We start from the raw sequence: 27,009 nt of genomic DNA on the forward strand, positions 1-27,009 counted from the left end.
GGGCGGCGTTGGAGCATCGCTCTGCAGCCCCACCTCGGCCCCCCCCCACCCGCATCCTCTGCACCTGGGGGCTGCGGGGTCGCGCTTCGGTTCCATCCATGTGCAGCCGCCCCGAGGCGTGGGATCGGGGAGGTGGCACCGCGGTGGGCGTAAAGGACTCCTCGTGTCCTCCAGGGAGGGGTTCCAGCGCTGGGAGCGGGCGCCCGACGGGGGCACGGAGGGGTGGTCGTGGGGGCGGCCGCGTCCCCGTGTGCCGCACGGCAGCGGCTTCGGAGAGGCGCGGTGACCCCGCGTGCCGCGCCCGGCTCCGCTGCCGCGCCCCGATGCGGAGCCCCGCGGTGCCCACGGAGGGGTGCGGGGCCGAGGGGGGCCCTCGGGGTGGTGCAGCCGAGGGGTGAGGGCCAACCCCCCTCCAGACGCAGGAATCCGGCTCGGGTAAACAAGTGAGTAACCCGGATAAGAGCGGCCCCGCTAAATATAGCCGGGTACGGCGGGCACCGCGCGCCCCGTCGCCGCCCCGCTGCGCGGCTGGAGCGGGCGCAGGTGAGCCGCGTCCACGCGAGTCCCGCCCCACGCGTGTCTCCGTGCCACCCGTGCCAGCGCAGCCCCGAACGCAGCGCTCGGCCCCAGCCCGGAGCGGTGTTGCGGGGCGGCGGGGGGCGCGGGGGGCTCCGAGCGGGGCGGGGAAAGGGGTCGGGACGGCTGGGGGGGGAGTTGGGGCCGCTCCCAGCCCGGCCCTTCCCCGGCGCCTCCCGCGGGGCAGCGCTGCGCCGATCCGCGCCGAGCGGAGCTCCGCTCTCAGCCGGACCCCCCCGCACCGCGACGGCCGAGAGGTACGGCGGAGGGACGGGGGGAGCGGCCGGGGGGTCGGGCGGGGCTCGGGGGGGGGGGGGGGCGGAGAGGATGGGGCGGACAGAGACCCCCCGGGGGTGGGACGGACGGGTCGAGGAATCGGGAGGGGGGGAGGGGGGATGGACGCACCGCGGCGCTGGGAACGACGGAGAGATGGATGGAGCGTCCGCGACGGGCAGAGGGGCTGTGTGGGGCGGGGCGGGTGGGATGGGGGTGGGGGTGGGAACGGAGATGGGATGGGATGGAGATGGGAACGGGAGTGGGAATGGGAAAGGGATGGGCTGAGAGGGGACTGAAATGGAGATGGGGATGGGGACGAGTTTGAGATGGGATGGGGTGGGGATGGGGCCTCGTGCCGTGGGTCACAATAGGGACAGGTGCTTTGTGTCACCGCCGGCGGCGCCCAACACCACGGGTGTCTCCTGCCCCGATGTCCCCTGGAAGTCCCCTCTCTGGGCTCCGTGGTTTTGATGGCTGTGGGTCTGGGGAGGGATGCTGGAGCTCTGCCAGCTCTGCGTGACGTGGTCGGTGCATTTCCCGTCCCGGCCGACGGCCTTGAGCAGATCTGCACCGAGGGCCGCGGGGACGGAGCGCCCATCTGTGTCCGTTGGGTCATCGGGTGGGGGACACCACAGGGTGCATCTCAAAGCCAAGAGGAGAGCTGGGACACGAGGGACCCAAAGCGGGGACCCGCAGCTCTGCGCCCTGTGCAGCACATCCCCAGAAAAACACCACCCTGATGCCAAAAACCCCATTAATGCCCGTTCCAGCCCACACCGGAGCTGCCAATGCATTTCAGGGCTGCAACTGAGGAGCAGAATCTGCCCACCGGCCCCTGTGCCCCCCAGTGGGGCTGAGGCACAACCTCAGGGTCTGTTCCCCACAGGAGCTGCCCCCACGCCGTAGATTGAGGACCCTCTGCCCCCACTCATCGATTCCTGCCTGTCTCCGTGCTGCTCTGCAGCTCTCTCTGTCTCAGTTACAGCCCTGCCGGTGCTAATTGAGCTCACGTTAATATTTTATGCCCTCTAAGTGCAGCCCTGACAGCTCGCGGGGCTGTCCATCCCCATGTCCCCTCAGTGTCCCCAGGAGTGCAGGGCTGTCCCTGGCTGCGGGATGAGGTGTGGGGAATTGGGTGACCAGCAGTCCCACGTGGGGAGTGGGCCCTTCTTACGGGGCCTGTGGGTGCCCTATGGGGCCGCTCAGCTGCCGGGGGATCCCATGGCTGAGGGTCGCCTGGGACGCAGCGTGGCATGGGGACACAGCTCCATCCAGACAGCGACAGGACCCCACAGCCATAGGGCAGCACAGGAGTTTGGGGACGTTTGCAGTGATGGCCGCTGTGGGTCCTCCATAATGTTGTGGTCCTGAGAGGTGGTGGGGCAGGGGAAGTGGCATCCAGCAGCTCGGGGACAGGGTGAGCGGGTGGCACTCATCCCTGCCCTGGAGAAACGGGGGAGGCATCTGCTGCTTGGGTGCCCATTCCTGGGGGTGTCCATTCTTTGGGGTGCACAGGACCCCCAGGATGGGGTTGGGAGCAGCTCCGTTCCATCCCAGGCCGCCCCATCTGCAATGATTAGCAGTGACAAACTACTCAAGACAAAACCAGCTGCCCTTACGCTTCACAGCCCAGTGACAAAGCCTCAGCTCCAGCCAAGGATGGGAAACGTGAGAGCCGGCCCCATATCCCCATGGCTGTGGGGCTGGAATTGCTGGGCTGGGGGGCATGCGGTGATGCCATGGGTGCCGCATGCGCCGCGCAGCTCCGGGCGCGAACGTCCGCCTGCTGTCATCGCCACGTGGGCGCCGGCCACAGCCACAGGGATGGGGGGAGATGCTTTTAAGCTAATCCTGCCCCTGTGTGTGGGATCCGGCCGCGTCCCTCCTCCCAGTTTGGCACACGGAGCTGGGGCTGCGTCCTCACTGTGCGCAGGGATGGGGGTTTGGATGCGCCCCCCCCCCCCCGGCACGGGATGGAGCCCAGCTGGCAGCACACGCTGCTCCAAACGATGAGCACGTGGGGGTTGGTGGCTGCTGCCCCGGTGGCTCTCGGCCCGGTGACGCAGAGGGGACGGTTAATCCCGGCCAGCTGGAGGGCTGGGGCCTCAGCACCCCATGGGACACCCCACATCTGTGGCCTCTGGGTGGGGGACCTGCGTTAGGGTCAGGATCGGCGTTAAGGTTAGGGCCAGGGTTGGCGTTGGGGTTAGAATCGCCGTTAGGATCAGAGTGAGAGTTCTGGTCCCTAATGCTCCCCTGATCCCCGCAGAGCCCAGTGGGGGCAGCACCAAGAACACGCCATGGAGCCCAGTTTGGAGGGCGCCTGAGGCCACCAGGATGGAGGGGGGGGACACGGAGCCCCCCAACATGAGCCTGGCCAGCCAACCCCACACCTGCTTTGGGGTGGTGAACCTCAGCCTCAGCCTCAATGTGACGCAGCCCAAAGCCATCGCCTCGCCGTGGTTCTCCACCGCCTTCGGCCTCATCGGGCTCTGCTCCAACCTCTTTGCTCTCTATGTGCTGCTCAGCTCCTCCCGTCAGCTCAGCAGCCGCTCGCGCTCCTCCTTCCTCGTCTTCCTCTGCGGCTTGGTGGTGACAGACTTCATGGGGCTGCTGGTGACCGCCGCCGTCATCATCCCGTACCACTTCACCAAGTTCAACTGGACCCAGGTGGACCCCGGCTGCCACCTCTGCAACTTCCTCGGCTTCTCCATGGTGTTCTTTGGGCAGTGCCCGCTGCTCCTGGGCGCCACCATGGCCGGCGAGAGGTTCGTGGGCATCAACCGGCCCTTCTCACGCTCCACCTCCGTCTCCAAACGCCGCGCGTGGGCCATCGTGGCCACAGTGTGGGGCTTCTCCTGCGCCCTGGGGCTGCTGCCGGTGCTGGGCTTGGGGCGGTACACCCTGCAGTACCCCGGCTCCTGGTGCTTCCTCACCCTGCTGCCCGACGCCGGCAACGTCGTCTTCTGCCTTCTCTTCGCCCTGCTGGGCGTCTGCTCCGTGCTGCTCTCCTTCGTCTTCAACACGGTCAGTGTGGTCACCTTGTGCCGCGTTTACCACGACCGCGAGTCGGTGCAGCGGCGGCGTGACAGCGAAGTGGAGATGATGGTGCAGCTGGTGGGCATCATGGTCATCGCCACCATCTGCTGGATGCCGCTGCTGGTGAGGCCTTGGGCTTGGGGTGTCCCTGCTGGTAGGGTGCCGTGGTTCCTGGTGTCCTCTCCACGTCCCTCCTGGTGCCCCAGTGTCAATCCTGGGGGGTTCTTGGGTGTTCCTCATGGTGGGGCTTTGATGTCCTTTGTGCCCCTCTTGGTGGGGTCCCGTGGTTCTGGTGTCCTCCCCACGTCCCTCCTGGTGGATCCCTGGGTGTCCCTCATACCCCTCCTGGTGGGGTCCCGTGGTCTTGATGTCCTCCCTGTGTTCCCACTGGTGCCCCAGTATCCTTCCTGGTGGGTCCCTGGGTGTCCTTCCTGGTCCCTGGGTGTCCCTCTTGGTGAGGTACTGGTTGTCCCTCTTGCCCCTCCTGGTAGGGTCCTGTGGCCGTGGTGTCCTCCCCATGTCCCTCCTGGTGCCCATGACCCTTCTTGTCCCTCTTCTTGGGTGCCCCTCCTGATGGGGCTCCAGATGTCCCTTGTCTTGGTCTCGGTGTCCCCCCATGTCCCTCATGGTGATGGCACAGGTCTTGGTGTGTCCTCCTGTCCCTTTGGGTGAGGTCCTTGTTCTCGTTGTCCCCAGATGTCCCTCATGGTCTTGGTGCGTCTTCCTGTGCCCCCCTTGTCCCTCCTGGGGTGCCCCCCCAGTGCCTCTCGAGGTGAAGCCCCAAGTTCCAATGTTCCCCACTGTCCCTCATGGAGATGCGCTGGATCCTGGTGTCCCCATGGCTGAGACTCCCAGCCCAGATGTGCCCCCACTTTCTCCCCCTCAATCCTTTGGGGCTCCCCCAAACTCGGCAGCCCCAAAAAGTGACCCCCCTTCCCTTCTCCCTCCAGATCTTCATCATCCAGACCTCCCTCCAGCAGCTACGGACGGGTGACCCCCTCCACGTGCTGCCGGGACAGACGCAGCAGCTGCTGCTCATCTACATCCGTATGGTCACCTGGAATCAGATCCTGGACCCCTGGGTGTACATCCTGTTCCGCCGCGCAGTGCTGCAGCGCCTGCACCCAGGGCTGCGCACGCGGCCCTCCCTGCTCTCCCTTTACCCCGTCCTCAACCCCTCCCTGCGCCGCAAACTCACCCAGGAGGGGCGGCTGCAGTAGTGGGGACCCCCTCCTCTCCCCCCACCCCCTTCCTCTATTGATTATGGAGGTTTTGTTCTGTTTTGGTTTTATTATTATTATTATTGTTGTTATTTTTCACCTTGCAGCTGCAGGAGCTGAGCGCAGTGGGAGGGACGGGGTACCCAGCAGGGCAGCCATGGAGGCGTCCCCTCCTCTCCTCTCTCCATCCTGCTCTGTGAGCTCCTAATAAAGCACAGCTTGTGCAGCACTGCGCGCCCCATGGGATGTGGGGACACACAGCGGCCCCACGCCTCCAGTCTGTGTGCGCAAAGGGCGACAGGTGGGACCTCAGGCAGCCACCCCCAGGTGGGAAACACGGAGTGGGGGGGGACCTGGCCGCCCCCCAGCTACTCCTGCCCACCCCGGGGGCTGCAGACGGCCGCCCACACCTCAGCCACAAACTCCTGGGGGAAGGCAAACTCTCCCAGCACTGAGTCGACGGCGCAGGCGAGCGCGGCGGCAGAGGGGCTGCATTTGGCCATCTCCACCATGGTCGCAGCTGCAGGAGGAGCGGGGTCAGAGGGGAGGTGGGTGTAGGGTTGGGGGGGGAGGGGGAGCAGCACCCACCCAGCTCGCAGTCACGGATGCCCATGTAGCTCTCCAGCAGGTCGTCCACGCGGCGCGCAGCCTCTTCCTCCACGGCGCTGGGCTGTGGGGGGGGGATGGAATGCTGAGCATGGGGTCACCCCGTGAGGCACGTCCCCCCCAGACTGGTGCGGGGGGTTCTGGGCGTGCCTTACCCCATCCTGCAGCGTGGCCGGGCCCTGGGCACGCAGTCGCAGTGTCTCCTTTCCGCTGGACACTCGGCCTTCAGGTGGGCACTTGCTGCTGCTCCGCGTCCTCTGCCCGATCATGTCTGAGCCCCACAGGGGGGTGGGAGGGGGCCCAGGGTTGGGTGTCCAAGAAGAAAGGGCAACAGGGATGGAGGATGACCAAGGGTGTCCAAAAATAATGAATGTCCATCCAGTGATGGACATCCGAGGGTGAGCAAAAACAACGCGGTGATGGGCAGCCAAGGTTGACCAAGAATGGGTGCGGGTGCACACCCAAGGGTGACCCATGGTGAATAACATGGACACCCAAGGGTGACCCATGGTGAATAACATGGACACCCAAGGGTGACCCATGGTGAATAACATGGACACCCAAGGGTGACCCATGGCAAACAATGATGGATCCGAAGACGATCCATGATGGATAACGATGGACACCCAAGGATGATGATGGACATCCAACAGTGGACATCCAGGGATAAGCAAGAATATCCAACTATAGATGTCCAAGGATGACCAAGAATGGACAAAGTTGGAGACCTAAGGATGACCAAGAACAGCCAAGGATGGAAGTCCAAGGCTCTCCCAAATGCTATGGGGCAGCACAAGGAAGGCACCGTGGGGGAAGGATGGGATGCACGTGTGCTTGTGGCTGCCCCAGGGCGGCCAGCTAAGGGTGGTTGCAGAGGCAGCTCGGTCTGTGCAGGCACACGTGGGGCTGTCCCTCCATTCTGGTGGGGGTCTCAAAGCAGAGCAGCCCCCACCCCACTCACCGAAAGCCTTTTTGGGCTGCACCAGGCGTAGGGTGAAGGGCTGAGCGCGGGGCAGCTCGCGCAGCATGCGGGCCACCTCATAGTGCCGGCAGCCCACGATGGTGTGGTCGTTGATGGCCTCGATGCTGTCGCCCACACACACAGCCTGGATGCGGTTGATGATGCTCCCCTCCTTGATTCGCTGGCGGAGGGGGGCACACGGTGACACCCCACCCCTCCACACAGCGATTTCCTTTTCAGATTTAGGCAGGGAGACCCCAAAACGCCCCATACAGAGAGTCACCCCCAGGTCAGGGCAGACCCCCCCCTCAGCCCCACACATTTTCACCTTGATGAAGGCGTAGCCAGCACCGTTGTCGGTGATGGTGAGCCCCAGCGCGTCCTCGGTCTTGGTCACCTCCACCTCCTTCGTTTCACCACGGACGTGGGCAAAGATGAAATCCTCCAGCCCGATCTGCCCCCCCAGCAGCTTCTGCATGTCCACTTTGTGCGTGTTGAGCGTGCAAAAGAGGATCTGCCCCCCAACGCCCCGTCACCGCCGCTGGGGACGACCCCGGCATCGGCGTCAGCCCCGGCCCCCGACCCCTCACCTCGGTGGGGGAGATGCCGAACACCTCGGCGATCTTCCCGTAGAGCTCCTTGACGTTGGTGAAGCCCTCGATGCGCCCCGTGGGGCTGCCGTGGGCCAGCTGGGTGCGGAACACCAGGCGAGGGCGGGCGCGGGGCGGCCGTGGGGCCGAGGTGCCCTCGGCGGGGGGCGGCTCGGGGACCCCCGGCTCCTGCCCCACGCCGTTCTCCATGGGGCGTTCCTCCTGGGCCTGCCTGCCGCGCCTGCCCGCCCGCCGCATCGCGCCGCTGCTGCTGAATTATGGATGGGCAGCCCGTAAGGCGATCCCGGGGGCTGGGAACCCGATCCGATACGCGGGGCCGCCCCGGAGATCGGGTGAGCGGTGCCACGGAGAACCGCGGCCGCGTCCTGGATGTGGGGATGGGGTGGGAACGGGGAGCTCGGGGCCGCCGCGCTCAAAGCCATGGGGCAGCAGAGGGCGCTGAGCCGAAGGCGTGAGGATAAAGGAGCGGGGACAGCAGGACCAAGGGTGAGAGGACGGCGAGATGAAGGACGGGGCTGGGAAATGAGGACAAAGGGCACCCAGAGCTGCTCTGGAGCCCAGCCGGAGCACGAAGGCACAAACTGCAAAACGTTTTGTTTTTATTTCTCCCAAATTTATTCACTCCCGTCTCCATCCCAAGCCAAGCAGCCACGAGATGGCAACCAGGAGATTCTCTACAGAAAGAGCACCGACCTTGCAGGCGAGAGAAAAGGGTCAGAGCCCCGCCTGGGTTGAACCCAGGGAAGGAGCCACGTAGTGCTAGTAAGAAAATAAGACACTCTCTAATTACACGATCTGAGATTAGTGACAGGCAGCACCAGGGCTGGCACGGCGGGGGGAGGACGCGGCCGCCGTCACGGTGGTCCCACGAGGCCAAGGAGGAAGGGCTCAAGGCCCACAACCCCCCAGCATGAAGGGGAAGGAGCTGCCCCCACTGGTCCCATAGCACAGAGAAGAAGGAGGGCAGGCAGGGAGCACAGAGCTGAAGGCACCCACAGGCAGCAGCGAGGGGAAGGGGGAAGATTAAATAAAGCAGCCACAGCCTGGAGACACCCTGGGTGAGGCTGCTGTGCTGCTCACAGGAGGGCGGGGGGATGCTCGTGTGTTGGTCCCCAGAAGCTCGAGGTCCTCAGGTGTCACCACTGCAGGGCTGGGGCCACCCCGGGGTGCAGGGGATGCGGCCAGACCCCCAGCAGGGACTGTCCTTTGCAGGAGCTCCAAGGGACAGCGCTGCGGTCCAGCCGGCCCCGAGCTCTGCAGGGACTGGTCCTCATTCACAAATGTTCACTGCAGAGAGAGGAATGCAACGCCAAGCCACAGGAGTTCCATCCTCCTGTCCCACAGCAACACGGGGACACCCCAACCCCCCTGCAACCACGCCAGGACACAGGGGCCCACCTGGCTATGCGGGACAGGATCTCCTTGATGCGGACCACCAGCTTCTCGTGCTGCAGCGGGTTGCTCTCGATGGCGCTGTGCAGCTTGGCCATGTAGAAATCCAGGGTGCTCAGCGTTGGGGTTTCCCCAGTGCCTGCGGGGCAGCAGCTCAGTAAGTCCCCATCCATACCGGGGTGAGACCACGACCGTGGAGTCCCACCTCGTGCAGTAGCAGAGCAGGCAGCGAGGCAGACCCAGGGACAAAGGTTTGGGTAACAGCTCTCCTGCAGAGCTGTGCATCCAGAGACAAGCTCCCAGCCCATCCTCGCCCACTACAGGGAAGCCATCCCACCCCAGAGTGCTCCTGGGTCCTCCTCCCACCAGATGGGCACCCATCGCTGCCCCACTGATGTCCTCTTATGGTCCCTACTGGCACCGATGCCGCCCCACACTCACCAGGGATGGGGAGGGAGGCAAAGCTGGTGGTGAGCGCCTGCCGTACCGACTGCAGCTGCTGCTGCAGGGCCAGCGTCTGCCTCTCCTCCTGCGCCAGCTCCTGCTCCAGCTTCTCCTTGGCACAGTTCATGCTCTCCGTGTGCTTCTGCAGGATGGCATTCTGCTCCTCAAACTCTGTGTTCATCTTCCGCAGGCGCCGCAGCTCGGCCTCCCGGGCTGCAGGGACAGAGCGGGATCAGAGGGGCTCAGCGATCCCCACCCCAAACTCAGCCCCTTCCCCAGCCCCACACCTTTGTTTTGGTCCAAGAACTCCTCTGTGAAGATGGGAACGTCAAAGGTGGAGAAGGCATCGCTGCACTCGCCAGCCTGGGGAGCAGCAGGGCACGGGTCAGACAGCAGGACCCCGTGCTCCATCCCCGCCCTCACCCCGAGCACAAGGAGGAGGCAGGCAAGGGATGGCTGTGTGCCGCCTCCTGCGGCTTCAGGCTCTGTTTCAGTGGGAATTGGAGTCCTGGAGCCCACCCTGGGACTCCCTCAGCCCCTCCTCACCCATCCTACAGGCCAAACCCAGCAGCACCACAGGCCTCAGTTTCCCCACGCAGCCTGCAGCGCCTTACCTTCTGTGGGTGCCCATTCAGCAGGGTGTTTGCTGCTGCAGAGCTGGCGTCCTCTGGTGAAGAAGGAAGCAGGTTACCTCCAGGAGACCCCCAGGACTCCCCAGCAGCACCAGGCTGCATCCCGAGCAAGAGGCACCAACACAGCACACCTTTTTTGATCTTCTTCTCCTGGATTTTCTCCGTGCACATCTTGTAGGCTTCCGACTGCTGGTATTCCCGCAGCTCCTTCATGTACTGCTGCTTCTCCCGCTCTGCTTCGTCCAGGTAGCGCTACAGACACAGCAACGCTCAGCCTGGCTCAGCCCAGCCCAGCAGCAGCTCCCCAGGGTGATCCCATCCCACCCCTCGAGGCCCAGCAAACATTTTGCTGCCCAGACCCCGCGTACGCAAAGACCTCAGCTTCCAAACACACCGAGATGTGCGGCACAGCCATTGCCAGCAGAGGGGTGAAGCTCCCAGAAGGAGCTGGAAGGTGCAGGGACCAGGGACGCGCCGCCCCAGCCCAGAGAACTCCTGGTACCTGCTTCTCTGAGAGCTGCAGCTTGCTCCACTCAGCCCCCAGCATCTTGGTGATCTCTGGGAAGGGCAGGTCGGGGTGCTGCGTGCGGATCTGCTCGCGCCGCTCGTTCAGGAATCTCACATAGCCTGTCACCGGGGCCTTGGGGCCGTTGGGAAGGATCTTCTTCCTCTTCTTGCCCTTAGGCCAACCCCTCTTCTTCACTGGCTGGTGCCCCAAGGATGTAAAAGGACAAGAAAATGACAAGTGGGTGCTGATGGGAGCGCAGGTGGTTGTGCTCCGAGCTGCAGTTCTGGCCGTGGGTTTGCCCAACCCTGCAGCACAGCCCAGCCTGGCAGAGCAGAGGGACAGCCCCAGCTCCGGGTTGGAGGTCTGTGCAGGAAGGGATCTCAGAGGCTGCCGCTCACCTCCTCCTCGCCGTGCGGCTTCTCGCTGCTGGCACGAGCCACCTCTCCCTTCTCCTGTTTGATGGCCACCAGGAAGTTGCCATGCTGAGCCTTGCCTGTTGCGTGCCTGCAGACAGACAGCGGCCATCAGGAAGGGCTGCAGGACCGCCGCAACATGTCCAGCATCAGCCAAGATGCCCAAAGCCCAGCTCCGCCTCCGTCACCACGCGATCCAGCAGCCCACAGGCCTGTGCTGAGCAGCTCTGCCCACATCACAGCGTCTCCCCCAGCTCCTTCCTATGGCACCGCTGTCCCTTTGATCCCACAGCAAGACGGGACAAATTGCCCAGACACAGCGACCCCAGGCTGCCTGCATCCCACAGTTACACAGCAACCACAGCACAGCTGGAAGGGAGGGAGCCGTGAAGGGCAACAGCTTTCCGCGCAAACATCATTGATTTTCACTTTCATCAAAGTCACAAGATAGACGAGATGGCACAGGGTCAGCACAAACCCCGCGAGGGAGAGGAAACCTGGATGCACGTTAAAAGCTGGATGGATCCGGGCTGGCCCCATGGGTCGCAGCACTCATCAGTCACACCACGCACTTGGTGTGAATCCAGCTCTGCACAGAGCCCCCAAACTATCAGGTGATCCTACACAAGGTACAATTAACCACTGCTTTGGTGGGGCCCTTCCTGCTTGGCGCTGGGCTGACTGCTGCCACCAAAGCTTATGGGGCAGCGTATGAACGTCGTTTCCTGGGAAATCTGCTCCTGGGTCTCTGGGAGGCCTCAGCTCTTCGTTATCAGCCCTAACGAACCTACAGTTACACCATGGAATGTGCTGAGAGCTGCCAGGCTCAGCCTCCCCCACATTCCTGTCGTGCCGGAGGACGCTTTGGAAAGTCACTGCGTTCCAGGCAGGGTCCTGCTCATACCTCAGCCCCCTGGGCACTGCACCCAGCACAGCTGAGATGCCCTCGGGGCAGGTGACAGACAGAGCGTGGTGCTGGGCACCCAAAATGAACGGGGAGCCCACTGATCTGAACCCCACCAGGCGTGTTCTTTCATACCAGGCCCTATGGGGAGAGCCCCGAGGCCGGCAGCGGGGCTCAGCGGGGGCACTTACAGCATCACTGCAGGCTGCTGCTTCGCGCTGTGGGCCATGGGCTGCCAGGGTCACTCGGAGTCAGACCCTGAGAGATGAACCCGCAGACATCATTTGGGGTCCCTGGAGGCCGCTGAAGCCGCAGCCCCCACTGAAGCCACTGAAGCCCCCACTTCCCTGGGCCAAGCAACCCCCAAATCCCTGCAGCCATCGCTCCCCAACCTCCACAACCCAAGGCCTCCCAGGGCGCCTATTCACCCCCAGCAGTTCAACCCCAGCAGTTCCCACTATGGACCCCCATCCACTCCCAGAAATCTCCCCCTCGGGACACCCACCCACTTCCATCAGCCTCCCCTCAGGGCCTCCATTCACACCCATTAGTTCCCCCCCACCAGAGGCCTCATTCACCTCCATGAGCCTCCCCACAGGGCCCCCATTCGGCCCCAGCGATCCCCCCCCAGGGCTGCCACTAGCTGCCATTGGTTCCCCCACCCCCCCAGGATCGTCATTCACTCCCATCAGCTTCCCCACAGGGCCCCCATTCACCCCCATCGCTCCCCTTTAGGAACCGTTTATCCCCCCCAAGATCCCCTCCCCGGGACCCCCAGCTCCCCCCGCCGCTCGCAGCCCCCCGAGCCCCTCCTCTGAGCCCCCCGGCCCCCAACACTCCCAGCTCTCCCCCGGCCCCCACACAAGGCCCCCTCCGCCCCCCCAGCCCCGGCCCCCCCCCTCCCATATCGGGGTCCCCCTCCGCCACCTCCCAAGCACCTCCAGACCCCCTCGGCCGCCCTTCCTCACCCGGCCCCGCCCCTCTATTATTATGCAAATAAGGATCCCGCTTCGGCTCTCCCGATTGGTTTCTGCGCCCCGTCGTGGAGCGCACGATTGGCTGCAGCTGTATGACGTCAACAGGAAGCGGCAGTGAGTGGGCGTGGCGAGGAGGAAGGCCTACGTTGCGTGCGTTGAGCTCGGCGCGCGCGGCCGGCCTCCCAGCCAATCAAAAAGCGGTGTGCAGACGCGGAAGTGCGGGGAGTTCAGAGCCTTAAAAAGGCAACGACAAAGCGCTGGGCCCACTGCTAACCATTCGCCTCCAGTGCTCCCAGTCTCCACCCCGGCAAGGAGCGCGGGGCGAGGGGGTTCCTGCTCCCAGGATCCACCCCGGGGGGGTCACAGGAACTCCAGCTCCCCATCCCTAATCCTCCTAGTGATCCCAGTTCCTCCACATTGCCCCCAGTGACCCCGACACCTCCTCAGTGGATGGGGTTCCATGACCCCAATACATCTCACTGCTCTCAGTGACCCCCAGCAGCCACCCACAGCACTGGCGGTGACCCAACTCCCCCACTCCACTCAGGGGACCCCAGCGTCCCAGAACCACCCACACAGCGCGTGGGGTGAGCAGCACCGAGGGAACACCAGGCCCAGGGCTGAGGGTGCACGAGATGCCCAACGCCCAGGGAATGCAGTGCCAGTGTGAGCAGCACAGAGCACAGGACTCAGCACTCAGTGTGACGGTGCCCAAGGTTTGCCATGACCTGGGTGCATAAAGCTCAGGGTATTTGATGCCCAGGGCACACGATGGTCAAATTATCCAACGCACAGAGTGCACAAATCCCATGGCACACAGTGCCCACGGTGCCCAATGCCTGGTGTGTGTGAAGACTGAGTGCAGAATATCCAACGTGCCTAACAGCCGTGGGTGCACAGCGCCCAGAGCACCTGACCCCGAGGTGCCCAATGGTGCCCAAGGTGCCCAGTGCCCACGGGGCAGGAATCTTAGGGCACACAGTGCCCAGGGTGCCTGATGCCCAGAACACGCAGCACCCTGAGCACTGCTGTCCAATGGGCTTGATTCCCACTGTGCACAAATTCTGGGGCCAGGGTGCAGGAGTCCCAAACTCCAGGGTGCAACAGTCATAGGGCACGCCATGCGCAGAGCACTGAGGTGCACAAATCCAAGGGTGCACAGCGACCAAGGGCACGTGATGCCCGAGGTACCCAGTGCTGTTGGATTTGAACCAGCTGAGTTCCCTCAAACTGGTCTCCAGTTTGCCTGATGCCCTGAGTGCATGAAAACCAAGGGCCCGAATGCCACAGCACACGATGCCCAAGGTACAGAAATCCAGGGCGCCCAACATCAGGGGATGCTGGCATTTGGAGGGGGGCAGGCAGCTCACAGCTGTGGGACTGGGAGCCAGCTGGGGCCACCCCAACCTCCCGTTCAGATTTTCACTTCCTCTGTGAGTCACCGCTCCGTCCTCACATGACAGCAGGGACAGAGCCGGGGGTGACGCAAGGCTCCGGCCCTGCAGCCAGAGCTGCCACAGGAATCACAAGACCTTACACCAATGAAAACTGTTTATCCGGAGCATGCTGGCCTTGGGGCTCAGCCACTCATTTGGTGCCCACACGCAGAACCTGTGGCCATGTCAGGGTGCTCTTGGCACCCCCCCTCTGCAGGGTGAAGGGCGGTTACATCCACGGTCCCCAAAATCACATGGACCCACGGCCCCCCAGCCCGGCAGCCCCCGAGGTGCCCCCACAAAAAAACAGGGACCTCCCTGGCCCCAGTAGTGCCCACAGCTGTCAGCATCCCCCGTGATCGCAGCGTGCCCGTGGGCAGTGAGTGGAACCGGGGCTCTGCGTGTCCTGCAATCAGAGCCACCACTTGAAACGGAGCTTTGAACTGTCCCAGCGTCCAGCAATAGTTCTCCTCCATCTCACCCCTGGGCAAACAAACCCACGGTCACGCTGCCCAGTGTGGGTGAAGGGGGGAGCGGGGGTCCCTGGGCACGGGCGAGGGCCTCACACCCCACCTACCCCACTCCCGCCCCACTGCCACGCACAGGGGCGCCGCTCCTTCCCTACGGGACGCCCCAAAAAGCGCACGGACGAAGCCCGGAGGTTGGGCACGGGGTGGGCGGGGTTGGGGGACTCCCGGCGCCGCGGGGGCCCGGGGGCCGCGAGCAGAACGCCGCGCCTCGCTCCAGCCGCACGCAGGCCGCGTCCCGCCCCCGCCCCGCCCCGCCCCGCACTGCCCGGCCCGGCGGGCGCTATAAGCGGGTTGCGGAGCGGCGGAGCGCCGGCGCGCCATGGCGGAGCCCGCGCTGGGGGCAGCGCTGCCGCTGCGGGCGCGGTTGAGTTTCGCGACCGGGCATTTCCTGAACGATCTGTGCGCGTCGCTCTGGTTCACGTACCTGCTGCTCTACCTGCACGCCGTGCTGGGTTACAGCCACGGGCTGGCCGGCGGGCTGCTGTTGGCCGGGCAGGTGGCGGACGGGCTGTGCACGCCGCTGCTCGGCTATGAGACTGACCGCTCGGCGGGCTGCGGGCGCTACGGGCGGAGGAAGTCGTGGCACCTGGCGGGTGAGAGCGGGGAGGAGGCGTTAGGGGGTGCGCGATTGGGGTGCTGAGGTTGGGGGTCTCACCTGGAGGGGGGGCGACTGCGCGGTGCTGCTCCGCTGCCTCTGAGATCCCCCGACCCTGCGGCATCCCGGGGGTGAATAATTGGGGTGCGCTGTGTGGAAGGAGCGGCGCTCGCTGAATGGCGTTGGGATGGGGAGGGGGTGGGAGGGCACGGGGAGAGCAGCACTGCATTCCGGTGTGTGCAGTGCAGAACTACGAGCCCCTTGGGGAGGAGTCGGGGTGAGAGGAGGAGAGTGGAAAGGGAACCCCGTGCAATCTGGGCTTCCCCCTCCACGTGGGGATGTACCCGAGGCCTGCCTGTGGCTGGGAACCCTGGAGCAGCAGGGACCTTGGGGTGCAGCATCCTTCCCTCGCCAGGGTTGACCCTGTTGGGACGCACGTGGGGTCCTTTCTGCCTCTGTCCCTGGTGAGCTCAGAGCACAGCAGCCAGCTCCCCACGGGGATGGGGAGGAGGCAGTGCTGGGTTTGCTTGAGGTGCTCACAGAGCTCATCCTGCATCATTATCCTTGGGGCAAAAACACTTGGGCTGCTGCTGATGTGGGGCCTGGAGGAGACAGCGTGGGCACGGGGCTGTGACACACATGGGAGTCCACAGGGCTGAGCTGGTGATGAGGAGGAAGAAATCCTCCACTGGACAGACAGGGAGCCCGGAGCTTCCTCCTGTAATGAATGGCACAGTGCTGCTGGAACTCGCTGCTGCGTATCTGTGCAGGGTGAGGGCGGTTTGCTGTGGGTGCTGTTATCTTGATGCCAAGCTTATCTCAACCGCTCTGTGCAACCCAACAGCGGGCTGATAGGGCAGCTGGCCTGCCCACGACCCGCTGGGATCTCAGAACTGAAGTGAGAGAAAGTGTGCAGCGGGGGCTGCCTGACTGCCTGCCGCAGCATCTGTCAGGTCTGTGCCCCAGATTTGGGGAAGTGACCAACACTGTGAGTCCTGGCAGTGTGGGCAGCTCCGCTCCATCGGGGTGCAGTGAAGGGGAAGTCCTGAATCACGTCCTGTACTGGGCTGTAGCAGTGTGTGGACCACGAGGGCTGGGGGCTGAGCCCTGGGGGCTCCCAGCCGGCTCCGTCGCACTGCGGTGAGGTGTTCCTGTGAGCAGCAGCCGCGCTCAGGTCAGAGGAAACGTTGTGAAACCACAGCCTTGGGGGCGAGATACCACGAGATCCTATCAGCAGCACCTCCCCTCAGCAGTGCCACCTGGGGCTGGTGGTGGTGATGCTCTGCAGAAGCTGGGAGCTGCCCCGGGAGCTCCTGGCAGTCAGGGCTGGAGTGGGAGCTTGAGGGACTGTGGTGTCCTGCTGGGGGGAGTGGGGCTCCCAGCACTGCTCTGTGGCCACATGAGGACGAGGCTGTGCTGGAGGAGCCTGACTCTGCGGGGATGGCTGCAGCGACAGGACTGCAGGGAGGGTGAACCTAAGGACACACAGGACAAGGCGCTGCACCTGGGACTCAGTTCTGGCTGGATTTGATCAGCAGCTTTGTGGAGAAGCCAGCCTGTCCTTGCCTGCCCGTGCAGGCATCCCTTTTGCTTGCGGAGGGGACAGTGCCTGGCTCTGGTGTCACTGACTCAGCTGGGACCTTCCCAGCACAGATGCAGCGTCTGATGCTGGCGTGGGGACAGATCTGCTCCTGTTCCGTGTGCTGGAGATCCCCCCGGCCATGGCTCTGATGGCTCCAGCCTGCAGGAGGAGGGATGAGGGGACATGGAGTGGCCTTGTGCCTCCAGAGCCGAGCCGTCCTGGTGCCTTATCGCCCGGGGCAGGCGGTGGGGTGGCACGTGTCCTTGGGTGATTATCTGCATCCAGGAGGAGCTGACTTTGCTCCCCAGCAGCAGGGCAGGACCTGGCCGAGCAGCTGCATCCATCTGGTCCTAGAGAAGCTCACTGCTCCCCTCCTCTCTTCCCAGGTACCACTTGTGTCCTCATCTCCTTCCCCTTCATCTTCAACCCCTGCCTGGGCTGCAAGGAGGGCACTCCACAGTGGGCGGCCTTCATCTACTACCTCCCCTTCATCATCATCTTTCAGTTCGGCTGGGCGGCCACGCAGATCTCCCACCTCTCTCTCATCCCTGAGCTGGTGACCAGTGACCATGAGAAGGTGGAACTCACAGCTTTCAGGTGACATGGATCTTCCTGACCTAAACCTTTTGGTGCTAAGGAGCAAGGTCGTGGTGCCGGGGATGCTGGTGACACAGCAGTTGCCGTGCCGTAGTGATGAGCCACTTTGGGACTGGAGAGTGATGCTCCCAAGGAGGGATGTGACCCCAGGTGACGCAGGGCTGAGACACTGCCCTGTGCTGGCAATGTGTGCAACTTGTGCTTAACTGGCAGGATCAGGCTGTGGGAAAGAGAGTTTATCAGATTTGCTTTGGTTATCTGCCCAGCAGGAGGAAGTTCCCCTTTCATCAGGCAAGCAGGCACAGCAGCACAGCCATGCTGGAAGGCTGTGGGTAACCCTGGGGACAAGTGGTCCTGCTTGGGGATGACTGGGGCTGAGCATAACAACCCAAGGGATTTTGTTTTCCTCTTGGTCCTGCCCCCAGGCTTCCACTGGGGATGCTGGGAGGGGCACAGGTAAGGTTAACGTGCAGCCAGTGCTCGCCTGTCCCAGTGTGCTGGAATGATGCTGTGGTGCCAAGCTGGCTCTAGCACGCCTGGTTTGTAGGGCAGCCTTGGATGGAAATGTCCCTGCTGCGGCTGAATCTGTGTGTGTCCTTCAGTGTCCCCCTGATGTGCCATCTCCCCCCAGGTATGCCTTCACCGTCATGGCCAACATCACTGTGTACGGCCTGGCCTGGCTGCTGCTGAACCTGCAGGTGGATCAGCCTGAGCGCACAGAGCACCTGGGCATCCAGGATGTCTCTGTGTTTCGGGTATGTGGCAAAGCTCAGTCCCTGGGGTCCTTTCTTCCCCTGGTGGGATGTAGCTAAACTGGAAGGCACCGGAGGGGTTGAAGTGGCAGAGTCCCAGAGCCTCTTGTGCTGCACTGCTCAGGGGCTGTGTCAACTCTCCTTGTGTTTTTGGGAACCCCTCTAGTCCACGAGAGTCCTGGGGGTGGAAGATGGGCAGGCAGAAGGTGCCCTGTGCTACACTCACTCCCCTCTCCCTCCTGCAGAACCTGTCCCTCATCGTGGTGGGGCTGGGGGCCGTGTTCTCCCTCATCTTCCACCTGGGCACCAAAGAGAAGCTGCACCCGCTGGGCTCTGTGTCGCAGCCCCAGGAGAGCACACCCCTGCTGCAGAAGGAGCCCACGAGGTCCCCACGCTCACTGCTGGTCTGGAAGGACTGGCTGCTGGAGCCCTCCTTCTACCAGGTAACAGCAGACATGGCACGGCAGTGCCAGCCTTCCTCACCTGCAGCTGCACGGGCTGAGCTGCCGTCCCTGTCCCTGTGCAGGTGGCAGTGCTCTACATGGCCACTCGGCTCATCGTCAACCTGTCCCAGACTTACATTGCCATGTACCTGACCAACTCACTGCTGCTGCCCAAGGTGGGTGTGGGGCACGTTCCTGCCTGCAACTCGAGGTTGCCTGGACACAGCGGGTCCTGTGCCGCTGGTCCGGAGCTGATCCTCTCCCTGTGTTTGTCTCTCACAGAAATATATTGCCACCATCCCTCTGGTGATGTACATCAGTGGCTTCCTCTCCTCCTTCCTCATGAAGCCTGTGAATAAGTGGATAGGTCGAAATGTGAGTCCTAGGGGCGTGGAGTGGTTTGAATCAGACCCAGGGCAGCGTGTTAAAACCTGCTCCTGAGCCCAGGGGCTGGGCAGAAAAGCCAAATCCTGAAGCCACAAATGAGCAGAGCACGTGGCACGCGTGAGCCTGGCTGCAAAGCAGAGACTCCTGCTGCAGCATGGGTCCTATGGGGCAGGGAGAGGGATGGCATGGGCCTGTCCTGCATACCTGAGGGTGCAGAGGTCTGGGGAAGTGATGTTGGTCCAGAGTCAGCCTGTCCTGTGCAGCCCTGGTGGGGCTGGGAGAGCCTTGGCTGTTCAGGAAGGGCGAAGGGTGGGCTTGGCTGAGCCACACTTGAGGTGTGAGAGTTTACAGCATTCCCTTCTGCACTGAAGCAAATGTCCTGGAGCAAAGCCCGCTCTGCTCCTGCCAGCTGGGTGCACAGACACCCTGCCCACAGCTCCCTGTTGGCTCCCCACCGTGGCCCCAACCCTTAGGCTGTAAAGCAGGCTGGGTCACTGCAAGGCCCCTGCAGTCTGGGGACTCCTAAGCCAGCTGAGAGCGATCCAGAGCTGTTGCTGTGAGACCTGGGGAGTGCTGGCCCTGCTGTCCTCCTCATGGGGTGTCAGCCGGGGCTGGAGCACAGATACTGAGCTCTACCTTGTCCCTGTGCCTGTCCCCTCACCGGCCCGGAGCAGCTGACGTACTTTGTGGGCATCCTGGTGATCCTGGCCTTCGCCTCCTGGGTGTCCCTGAGCAGGGAGATGGGAGCAGAGATCTACGGGGTGGCCGTGCTGCTCGGGGCTGGCTCCGCTACCATCCTGGTCACGTCCCTCTCCATGACTGCTGACCTCATTGGGACCAACACGGTACGTCTGTGCAGCAGCCCACCCCTGGTGCCCAGGATCTGGTGTGTTATGGGCTCTGTTGTAATATGGGCTCTGCCCATGAGAGGGCACAAGGCTCTCGCTGTGGGCCTGCTGGGCTGTGTGCCATGCGCTGGCTGCGTGCCTGAGGCTTCCTCTCCCCTCGCAGCACAGCAGTGCGTTTGTCTACGGGGCCATGAGCTTCACGGACAAGATGGCCAATGGCCTGGCTGTGATGCTGATCCAGAACCTGCACCCGTGCCCGTAAGTGTCCCTGTGGAGTAGGAATGCACACAGGGACAGCTGCAGCCAGACCTCCTGGTAGCAATTAACCCTGGTTTGGAGCGTGCTCTTACAAGGCTTGTAAGGCAAGAGACACGGGTAGAAACCACTTCTGATTTATCTTGAAGCCTTCCTTGATTTCTCTTTTGGTTCTAAGTGGCTGCGTCTCAGACACCTGAAGGGGTTCTCAAAGTCCAGAGCCTTGGGCTCTTCTCCCATGTCCCGGTGTGAACCAGTCCTGGGGGCAAGGACTTAGGGTCACTACCAGGCAGTGGGATGGTGGCAGCAGCTCCAGGGTACTCTGAACCCCGCCACCAAGTGCAGCCCTGTCCTTTCCCTGCAGGACTGAGCTCTGCTGCCCTGCCTGCGTCAGCTTCTATCACTGGGTGATGGTGGTGGTCACTGGGGGCATTGCCATGGCTGCCACCGTATTTCTGTGCTGCATCATGATCTGGCCCATCCGTGTCCGCTTCCGTGAGTGGGGCTGTGGGGCTCAGGGCGTGGGGAAGGGGCAGGCATGGGGCTGGGGACACAGGGAGCACCATGTCTGGTGTCAGCCTGGGCTAAAGCTGAAGTGTCTTTTCAGATGGCCTGGTGGCAGTGGGAAGCTGCAGGGTGACCCTCGTGGTAGGCTCAGCTCCTTGTGCTTCTGCTGCTCCTGGCCCCAGAGCTGGGGCTGTGCCTGCGGTGGCAGGATCTCTTCTTGCTTGGTCACGCTGCTTTAGGAACACGTGGTTGTTGGGGAGCAGAGGGGGCTGCTGTGCTTGCTGGCAGTCAGATGCAGGGCTGGGCTCCCCTCCCCATATGGGGGCCAGCAGCCAGGGCTCAATATTAGCTGCGGGATGTCCAGGACTCATTCTGCTCTGAGTGGGGGGAGAGCACGAAGGCCCCCACATGCGGGGCTCTTGTTTAATGTTGCATTGGTGCCAGAGTCCAGAGCAGCTCAGCCTGCAGTCACCCAGCCCCGCATGGACTCCTCACCTGCCCCTCTCGTCCCTACAGACGACATTGCCCTGCAAGGACTGAACGAAGCAGGGATGCAATACGATGACACAGAGTGCGCAGAGGACAGGAGCCTGAGCAGCACGGTCAACTGAGCGGCGCCTTCAGCCACAGCGCTGCCCACACTGCTGAGCCTCACCTGGAGGGACCCCACGGAGGGGACGGCAGCGGGACGGGGCCTCGGCGAGCTCTGCCTCCTCTCAGGACTCGACCCGCCGTGCTGTGGGGACGCGATGAAGGCTGTCCCTGTGTGTTTGCACAAGTGTAACACTAAGAGGGCCGGGCTGCAGGCGCGCTGCCGGACGGGGCGCCCGGCCCTCGGCTCTAACTCGCTTTGTAAGGTCAGTGTGTACACGTAGCACTTTTTTTAAAGAAAAAAAGAAGGAACAAACACAGCTCACCTCTGAACTTGAATAAATGCCAGTGTTGGCAAAGCCCTGAGCCCTCTGCTCTGGTGTGGGATGGCCAGGCCCAGGGGCTGTGGTTGCCCTGAGCTGTGCACGACCCCCAGAAGGAGCTCGGGCCCCGGCAGCCCCCTCAGTACGAAGTGAGGAAGGGTCCCTGCGCCGCCGTCCGCGCACAGCGAGGTTTGTGCGCAAGGCACCGAGTGCGGACCGCAAGATGGCCGCCCTCAACAAAAATGGCGCCTGCGGCCCGCGCCCGCAAACAAAATGGCGGCCGCGCGGGAGAGCTGGAGGGAGATGATTGGTTCCTAGGGGCCTTGTCCCGCCCCTTGCGTCCCAGTGGCCAATGGGAGCGCTCCTTACCGCACGGGGGCTGGTAGCCGCCCAGCGCTGCCAAGCCCTCAGCTGCGGAGCAGGCTCCGCCGCTTCCACTAAGGTGCGGTGCTCCCGGGATCGGGAGAACGGCGGCAGCGGCCTGGGGGCTTTCCGGGCTCGGCTGTGCCGCGCCGCGGCCCGGGCACGCTGCCTTAGTGGAGCGCACGGCCCTCGACTGTACCCTGGGGCTGAAGGCCGCGCTGCCTCGGGCGGCTCCGAGGGGCGAGAGGCCCCCACGCACCGCTGTGGTGATCGCTGTGGGGCCCGGTGCGGGAGGCTGAGCTACGCCCAGGCCCGGGGCCCCGCCGGGCACCGAGCAGCGGGCAGAGGGGCACCCGGGAACACGGGGCGCAGCCAAAAGGGTGCGAGGGCCCTGCACGTGGTGGGCACGTGGGCACGGGGTGGGAAGGAGGGAGCACCAGGGGGCGGGGCCTGATGAGAAGGAGGCGGGGCCCGAAAGGAATGAAGGCGGCGCCTGTGCAGCACGGGGGCTGCGGTGAGCGATGGGGGGAGCGGGCGCACGTGTTTGTGCAAGGGCAGTGCGCGTGCAGGGACGGGATGAGACGCGGCGTTGCAGGGCTGCTGGTGATGCAGTGACACGGTGCTGGGCTGCAGGCTGAGCATGGGGAGCTGCAGCAGTGCGGGTTCTGGCCGCTCCCTGCAGCGCGGTGCTGAGTGCAGGGCTGTGTCAGCGCGGGGCAGGGAGCAAGGGTGAGCGGGGCCGGGCTGGCAGCCTTGGCACCTGTCCCAGTCACCTGCGGGCAACACCAAGGGACTGCCCTGCTCCCCTCGGGGCTACCTGGCAGCTTGGTTTGGGGGGGATGTGGAGGGCTCAGCCATCCCCTCTGTGGGAAGAGGGATACTCCGAGCCCCTTCCCTCCCGTGGGCAGAGGGGAGTGGTGGCACCCAGTGGTGCCGGCACTGACACCTGGCAGACCCCGTAGAGGGCTGTAGGCACGGGGGGGGGGGCGCATCCTGCATCCCACCGGGGATCCCACGGTTGTGCCATTGTGGTGGCGATGCCCTTTGCAGCCCCCCCACGCCCAGGTGCTTTTTGCTCCGTCCAGCCCCACCCGACGCCTCCCTGCAAACCTGCTGCGGCCGGTCCCAGCCCCGCCTGCCTGCCCTTCCTCGCTGAGAGAAGGAGGAGGAGGAAGAGGAGGAGGAGGCTGTGGGCTGAGGCTGAAGGAACGCGTGGGAGCGCAGGGCTACGGTTCATTGGGACGGGACGGGAGGGCTCAACTCCCCACCACCAGGTACCACCTGGGCTGGGCGGCAGCCTCAGCGCAGGGATTTTGCTCTCTGCCCTTCGATCCCCCATGTGTCCACCTTGGGAACCACAGAGGGACCTGGGAGCTGCCACCCGCTGCCTGTGAGCGGGTGCTGGGGGTGCCACGGCCGCTCTGAGGACACAGCTGTCGTCCCCATGGGTCCCCAGGGCTGTGGCTGATGGGGAAAACCTGGGGCACAGCACTTCCTGGAGTGGGGCAACGGTGGCTGCCACGCAGAGAGTGCCCTGTGGGGCCCCAGGGACCTCAGGGCATGGGGCAGGCAGCACCCGAGAGGCTCTGAAAGGTCGAGCTGCTCCTTGTGTGTCCCGGTGAGCCCTGGTGGCTGATTGGAGGGTGCTGAGCACCCCAATGTTGGCAGGGGACAGGCAGTGTCCCCCCCTTTGGACAGCAGGGGACAGGTGGGCAAGGAGGACCCCATGCACCATCGCCTGTGGATAACTGCAGCCAATTGTGTGAGCATGGGGCAGGTGAAGGGCTTGGGGACAGGGTAGGCTTCCCTTTTCTCATCCCCCCTCACCTGTTTGTGTCCCCCGCAGCATAGCACCGGGCTGCTCCATGTCGAGGAGGCTGCGGAGGAGCAGGAGGCTGGAAAAGCAGTGGCAGAGCCTGGAGGAGAGAGGCAGCGCGCAGCTGGACCCGCACCCTGCGCTCGCCAGGTGGGTGCTGCGTCCCTGACTCACAACCCCCATTTCCTGCAGTGCTGCATCCCTGAGCCACAGCCCTCAGGCCCCCACGGCTCAGTGGCTGCTGCTCCCGGCAGATCCAGAACCTACGACGCCTCCACCTGCACCGAGACCCCGGAGGCGTCAGGTCACCCAGGATCCCTAAACCCGGTGAGTCCTGGGGGAGAGGAGGGGGGACCCCATCCCCATTTTGTGGTCGGTACTGGGGGTGCCAGGGCTCAGCCCCACTCCTCGGCTTCCCCACAGCTCAGCAAGCACTGTGCTGCCTTCCATAAAGCCTTTGAGGAGATCGCAGGGCGTGAGGCTCTGCTGGCCTCCTTCTCCTGTGCCTGGCAGCGCGAGGTGCCCTACCACGGCCGCCTCTATGTCTCCTCCGGGCACCTCTGCTTCCACGCCAGCCTGCTGCTCAGGGACATCAAGGTGTGGGCGCGGGGCGGGTGTGGGGTGGTGTGGGGGCTCAGGGTCTGACCATGCTTGCTCCCCTCAGGCTGTTGTCCCAGTGGCTTCTGTCTGTGCCTTCAAGAAGACCAACACGGCACTGCTGGTGCCCAATGCACTCAGCATCCGCACGGAGCAGGGAGACAAGGTGAGCCTGGGGAGGGGGCGGTAGGGATGGGGCCGTGGGGGGGAACTGACTGCCCATCTCTCTGCCTGCAGTTCCTCTTTGTGTCGCTGCGCCGGCGTGAGGCCACCTACCAGCTGCTGAAATCGCTCTGCAGACACCTGCAGGTAGGCAGTGTGCTGGGTAGGGGCCGGGCTCTGTGCCCCCTGCACCCTGCTGCAGCTTTCCTTGTGCAGGACGACACCTGGAGCCCCCCAGCCTCTCCCCTCAACCACAGCAGTGAGCAAAGCCCTACGAAATCCTTGGTGAGGGAACGGCCGCAACGGCGCTGCATGGCCCCAGGGGGGGCTTTTGGGGGGAAATGTGGTGCTCAGAAGCCCCAGCCCCCTGCCAGCCCCCCACCCATCCTCCAACAAATCCCCGTCCTCCTGCAGACCTCGAGCCACTCGGATTTGGAGCAGTGCACACCGGAGCCCGACGGTCTCCTGGAGCAGCAGGGTGAGCAGCCACCCCATTGTGCCCCCCACAACCTCCACAACCCCCCCATAGCCCCTGTAGGCACCCTGTAGGCCTCCCTTCTTGGGGCCGCCCTGTGCGCCCCATTGGGTCCCGAGGCACTTGAAGGGATCCCGGTTACGTGCAGATGAGCCGAACCCGATGCTGAACAGAGCAGAGGAGGATGAGGAAAAAGAGGAGGAGACGGCAGAGGCCATTCCAGTTCTGGGCAGAGGTGAGCAGTGTCCTTGGCAGAGCCGTGCAACAGCTGCGCGCCCAGCACAGGGCCGGGACGACACCTCTCGGCCACGCTGCCGTCCCCCAACACTCCTCCTCCTGGCAGGGCGACCCCGCACAGCACTGCCAGCCCAAAGCGCCGCACAGCTGTGTGCTTTCAACACCATCATCGTGCTCTACCTGCTGCTGTGAGTCCCCGGGCAGGGGACACCGCCACCCCCCGCTCTGTGTCCCTGTCCCTGACCTGTGTTGTCCCCAGGATGGTGGCTTTGCTGCTGACCTCGGGGTACATCGGGCTGCGCATCCTGGAGCTGGAGCAGCAGCTGGCGGCCATGGGGGCTTGGCCAGAGCTCAGCCTGGTGCAGCGGTGAGTGAGGGGCGGCGGCCCCTTCACCCCCAGCTCAGTGGGAGCCCCTCACCCTGCCCTCCCTCCCAGGCACAAGAAGACGTGAGGCCAGCAGGGACCTGGCTGGCACCGGGCCACCAGCACATGGGACCGGCTCTGGGACCCCCCAGAAGGTGGGGGGGAGGAGGGGGTCCCCACGTACATTCCAGCACCCCCAGGGAGCCCCCGCGGGCCGTGGGGCTCCATCCCACCCCCTTCCCTCCGTTCTTCAGCCCCTGAGCTCATTGTGTGAGCACTGATCAGAGGGCAAAGCCAGAGCCAGGCCCCCACCGTGGGAGGCAGCCACCTCCAGGGATGCGGGCACAGCGGGGCCTGGTGGGCACAGGGAGACGGAACTATTTTTATTAATAAAGAGCTGACGTGGTGCTAGCTGTGCTGCACGGGACATCGGGGGTAGAGGGTCCCCCACCACAACGCTGACTGTGCCTCTGTTCCTTGGGCTGCGCACAGAGGCTTCGCCCTCCCCTCACCCCCCCCGTCGCAGCACTGTTAGCTGGGGGGGGCTGAGGGCTGGTGCTGCAGGAGGCTCCAGCTGCAGACATCCCGCGTGGTGGTTTGGGGGCTGCAGAAGGACAGCAAAGGGACGTAGCCTGAGCTGCCCCCTGGCGCCGCAGTGCCCTGGCTGCGGGTGGCCACTGCACAACAGAAGGAAAACGATGAGGGAGGGCGCAGGAGGGCACAGCAGGGCGCGCTGCCATCCCCCCCCCAGCTCTTACCGTACTCCTTGCCCAGGACGGGGCACTCCTGCCACAGGAAGGCTCCCCAGCGCGTGCCAGGCCCCGGGTAGGCAGCAGGGACAGTGGGGTCCCAGCAGGCAACCTCCCGCAGATGCTGGTCATAGACTTGGGAGGGAAAACAGGCTGCAGAGCTGGGGGCAGAGAGCAGGACGCCCCCCAGCTCCCCCCACACTCCCATCTCCCTCCCCCCGAGGATCCCCGCAGTTTCCCCCTCCTCAGTTCCCGGTTAGCGCCGTGCTTTTCCCCTCCCCGTTCCCCACCACCCAGCTCCGTACCAGGGGGCAGCGGGTCCAGTTCAGGAGCGCCGTGTGAGCGCTGCCAGCGCTGCCAGGCCGCGCTACGGGTGAGGCCGTCGCCGGCGTCCTCTGCCCCGCGGCAGCTCGGCTCCGTCGCCCAGCTCTGCCCCGCCGCATCCCTGCCCATGGGGGCCATCTTCCAGCGCACCGCCTGCCTCAGCACCTGCGCGCAGCGCGGCCCCCGCAGCGTCACGTACTGCTGGCTGCGGCACCAGGGGACATCAGCGCCCGCGGCACCCACAGGGCCCGGCCCCGAGCTCCCAGCGCCGCCTCACCTGCACAGCGGCAGAGGGAAATCCGTTTCCAGGGTGCTGAGCGGCACCCAGGCTCTGTGCGTCCCCGGCTCCATGCCCGGCCGCGGGAGCCTGCAGCACTGCTGGAACCGGCGCCCCGGCAACGGCCACTGCGGCAACGGGCTGGGCGCAGCTCCGTGCCCCTGGGCGCAGGAACCACTGCCCCGCGAGCAGCCGGCACCAAACGGCACCAAACGGCACCAAACGGCACCAAACGGCACC

The 27,009-nt window shown here is 64.4% G+C and overlaps 6 protein-coding genes across 12 annotated transcripts; 3 read left to right on the forward strand and 3 right to left on the reverse strand.

Moving 5' to 3' along the window:
* The first annotated feature begins 422 nt into the window (after window positions 1-422).
* LOC122192485 (thromboxane A2 receptor-like) lies at window positions 423-5,340 on the forward strand. 4 transcript variants are annotated; one of them, XM_042893034.1, is made up of 3 exons: window positions 423-443; window positions 3,122-4,014; window positions 4,842-5,340. In XM_042893034.1, the coding sequence occupies exons 2-3, from the start codon at window positions 3,190-3,192 to the stop codon at window positions 5,109-5,111; spliced, it is 1,095 nt and encodes a 364-aa protein (XP_042748968.1). In that variant the 5' UTR covers window positions 423-443; window positions 3,122-3,189; the 3' UTR covers window positions 5,112-5,340. The 4 variants fall into 4 exon arrangements, with proteins under 4 accessions (XP_042748968.1, XP_042748967.1, XP_042748966.1 ...); XM_042893033.1 differs by lacking the exon at window positions 423-443 and adding an exon at window positions 523-543; XM_042893032.1 differs by lacking the exon at window positions 423-443 and adding an exon at window positions 762-833.
* LOC122192487 (PDZ domain-containing protein GIPC3-like) lies at window positions 5,180-7,526 on the reverse strand. The gene is made up of 6 exons (XM_042893035.1): window positions 7,269-7,526; window positions 7,007-7,192; window positions 6,679-6,859; window positions 5,873-5,988; window positions 5,700-5,781; window positions 5,180-5,631 (listed from the first exon to the last, which is right to left on the reverse strand). Exons 1-6 carry the CDS (start codon window positions 7,524-7,526, stop codon window positions 5,480-5,482), a joined length of 975 nt encoding a protein of 324 aa, XP_042748969.1. The 3' UTR covers window positions 5,180-5,479.
* A 354-nt stretch (window positions 7,527-7,880) lies between these two features.
* On the reverse strand, window positions 7,881-12,573 carry LOC122192488 (SWI/SNF-related matrix-associated actin-dependent regulator of chromatin subfamily E member 1-related-like). Of its 3 annotated transcripts, none has more exons than XM_042893039.1 (10): window positions 12,551-12,573; window positions 11,774-11,840; window positions 10,664-10,769; window positions 10,260-10,463; window positions 9,889-10,009; window positions 9,740-9,792; window positions 9,413-9,488; window positions 9,123-9,338; window positions 8,688-8,820; window positions 7,881-8,576 (listed from the first exon to the last, which is right to left on the reverse strand). In XM_042893039.1, the coding sequence occupies exons 2-10, from the start codon at window positions 11,809-11,811 to the stop codon at window positions 8,564-8,566; spliced, it is 960 nt and encodes a 319-aa protein (XP_042748973.1). In that variant the 5' UTR covers window positions 11,812-11,840; window positions 12,551-12,573; the 3' UTR covers window positions 7,881-8,563. The 3 variants fall into 3 exon arrangements, with proteins under 3 accessions (XP_042748973.1, XP_042748970.1, XP_042748971.1); XM_042893036.1 differs by having other exon boundaries at window positions 12,521-12,551; XM_042893037.1 differs by lacking the exon at window positions 12,551-12,573 and adding an exon at window positions 12,510-12,542.
* Window positions 12,574-14,844: 2,271 nt separating this feature from the next.
* Window positions 14,845-21,448, forward strand: LOC122192484 (major facilitator superfamily domain-containing protein 12-like). Of its 2 annotated transcripts, none has more exons than XM_042893029.1 (10): window positions 14,845-15,118; window positions 17,089-17,299; window positions 17,931-18,054; window positions 18,297-18,494; window positions 18,578-18,670; window positions 18,777-18,869; window positions 19,556-19,726; window positions 19,893-19,987; window positions 20,349-20,479; window positions 21,008-21,448. In XM_042893029.1, the coding sequence occupies exons 1-10, from the start codon at window positions 14,845-14,847 to the stop codon at window positions 21,100-21,102; spliced, it is 1,485 nt and encodes a 494-aa protein (XP_042748963.1). In that variant the 3' UTR covers window positions 21,103-21,448. The 2 variants fall into 2 exon arrangements, with proteins under 2 accessions (XP_042748963.1, XP_042748964.1); XM_042893030.1 differs by lacking the exon at window positions 14,845-15,118 and adding an exon at window positions 16,637-17,088 and having other exon boundaries at window positions 17,208-17,299.
* Window positions 21,449-22,044: 596 nt separating this feature from the next.
* On the forward strand, window positions 22,045-25,875 carry LOC122192490 (GRAM domain-containing protein 2B-like). Its single transcript, XM_042893041.1, has 12 exons — window positions 22,045-22,148; window positions 23,615-23,734; window positions 23,839-23,911; window positions 24,008-24,181; window positions 24,249-24,347; window positions 24,419-24,490; window positions 24,560-24,628; window positions 24,758-24,821; window positions 24,967-25,053; window positions 25,162-25,243; window positions 25,315-25,422; window positions 25,492-25,875. Exons 2-12 carry the CDS (start codon window positions 23,634-23,636, stop codon window positions 25,505-25,507), a joined length of 945 nt encoding a protein of 314 aa, XP_042748975.1. The 5' UTR covers window positions 22,045-22,148; window positions 23,615-23,633; the 3' UTR covers window positions 25,508-25,875.
* LOC122192489 (uncharacterized protein C19orf71 homolog) lies at window positions 25,715-26,843 on the reverse strand. Its single transcript, XM_042893040.1, has 4 exons — window positions 26,770-26,843; window positions 26,474-26,697; window positions 26,178-26,303; window positions 25,715-26,096 (listed from the first exon to the last, which is right to left on the reverse strand). The coding sequence occupies exons 1-4, from the start codon at window positions 26,841-26,843 to the stop codon at window positions 25,951-25,953; spliced, it is 570 nt and encodes a 189-aa protein (XP_042748974.1). The 3' UTR covers window positions 25,715-25,950.
* Window positions 26,844-27,009: the final 166 nt, after the last annotated feature.

Source organism: Lagopus leucura, unplaced genomic scaffold (assembly GCF_019238085.1).
Source record: "Lagopus leucura isolate 7727_CA_CO unplaced genomic scaffold, USGS_WTPT01 63719-0_obj-0_obj, whole genome shotgun sequence".
Lineage (NCBI taxonomy): Eukaryota > Metazoa > Chordata > Aves > Galliformes > Phasianidae > Lagopus > Lagopus leucura.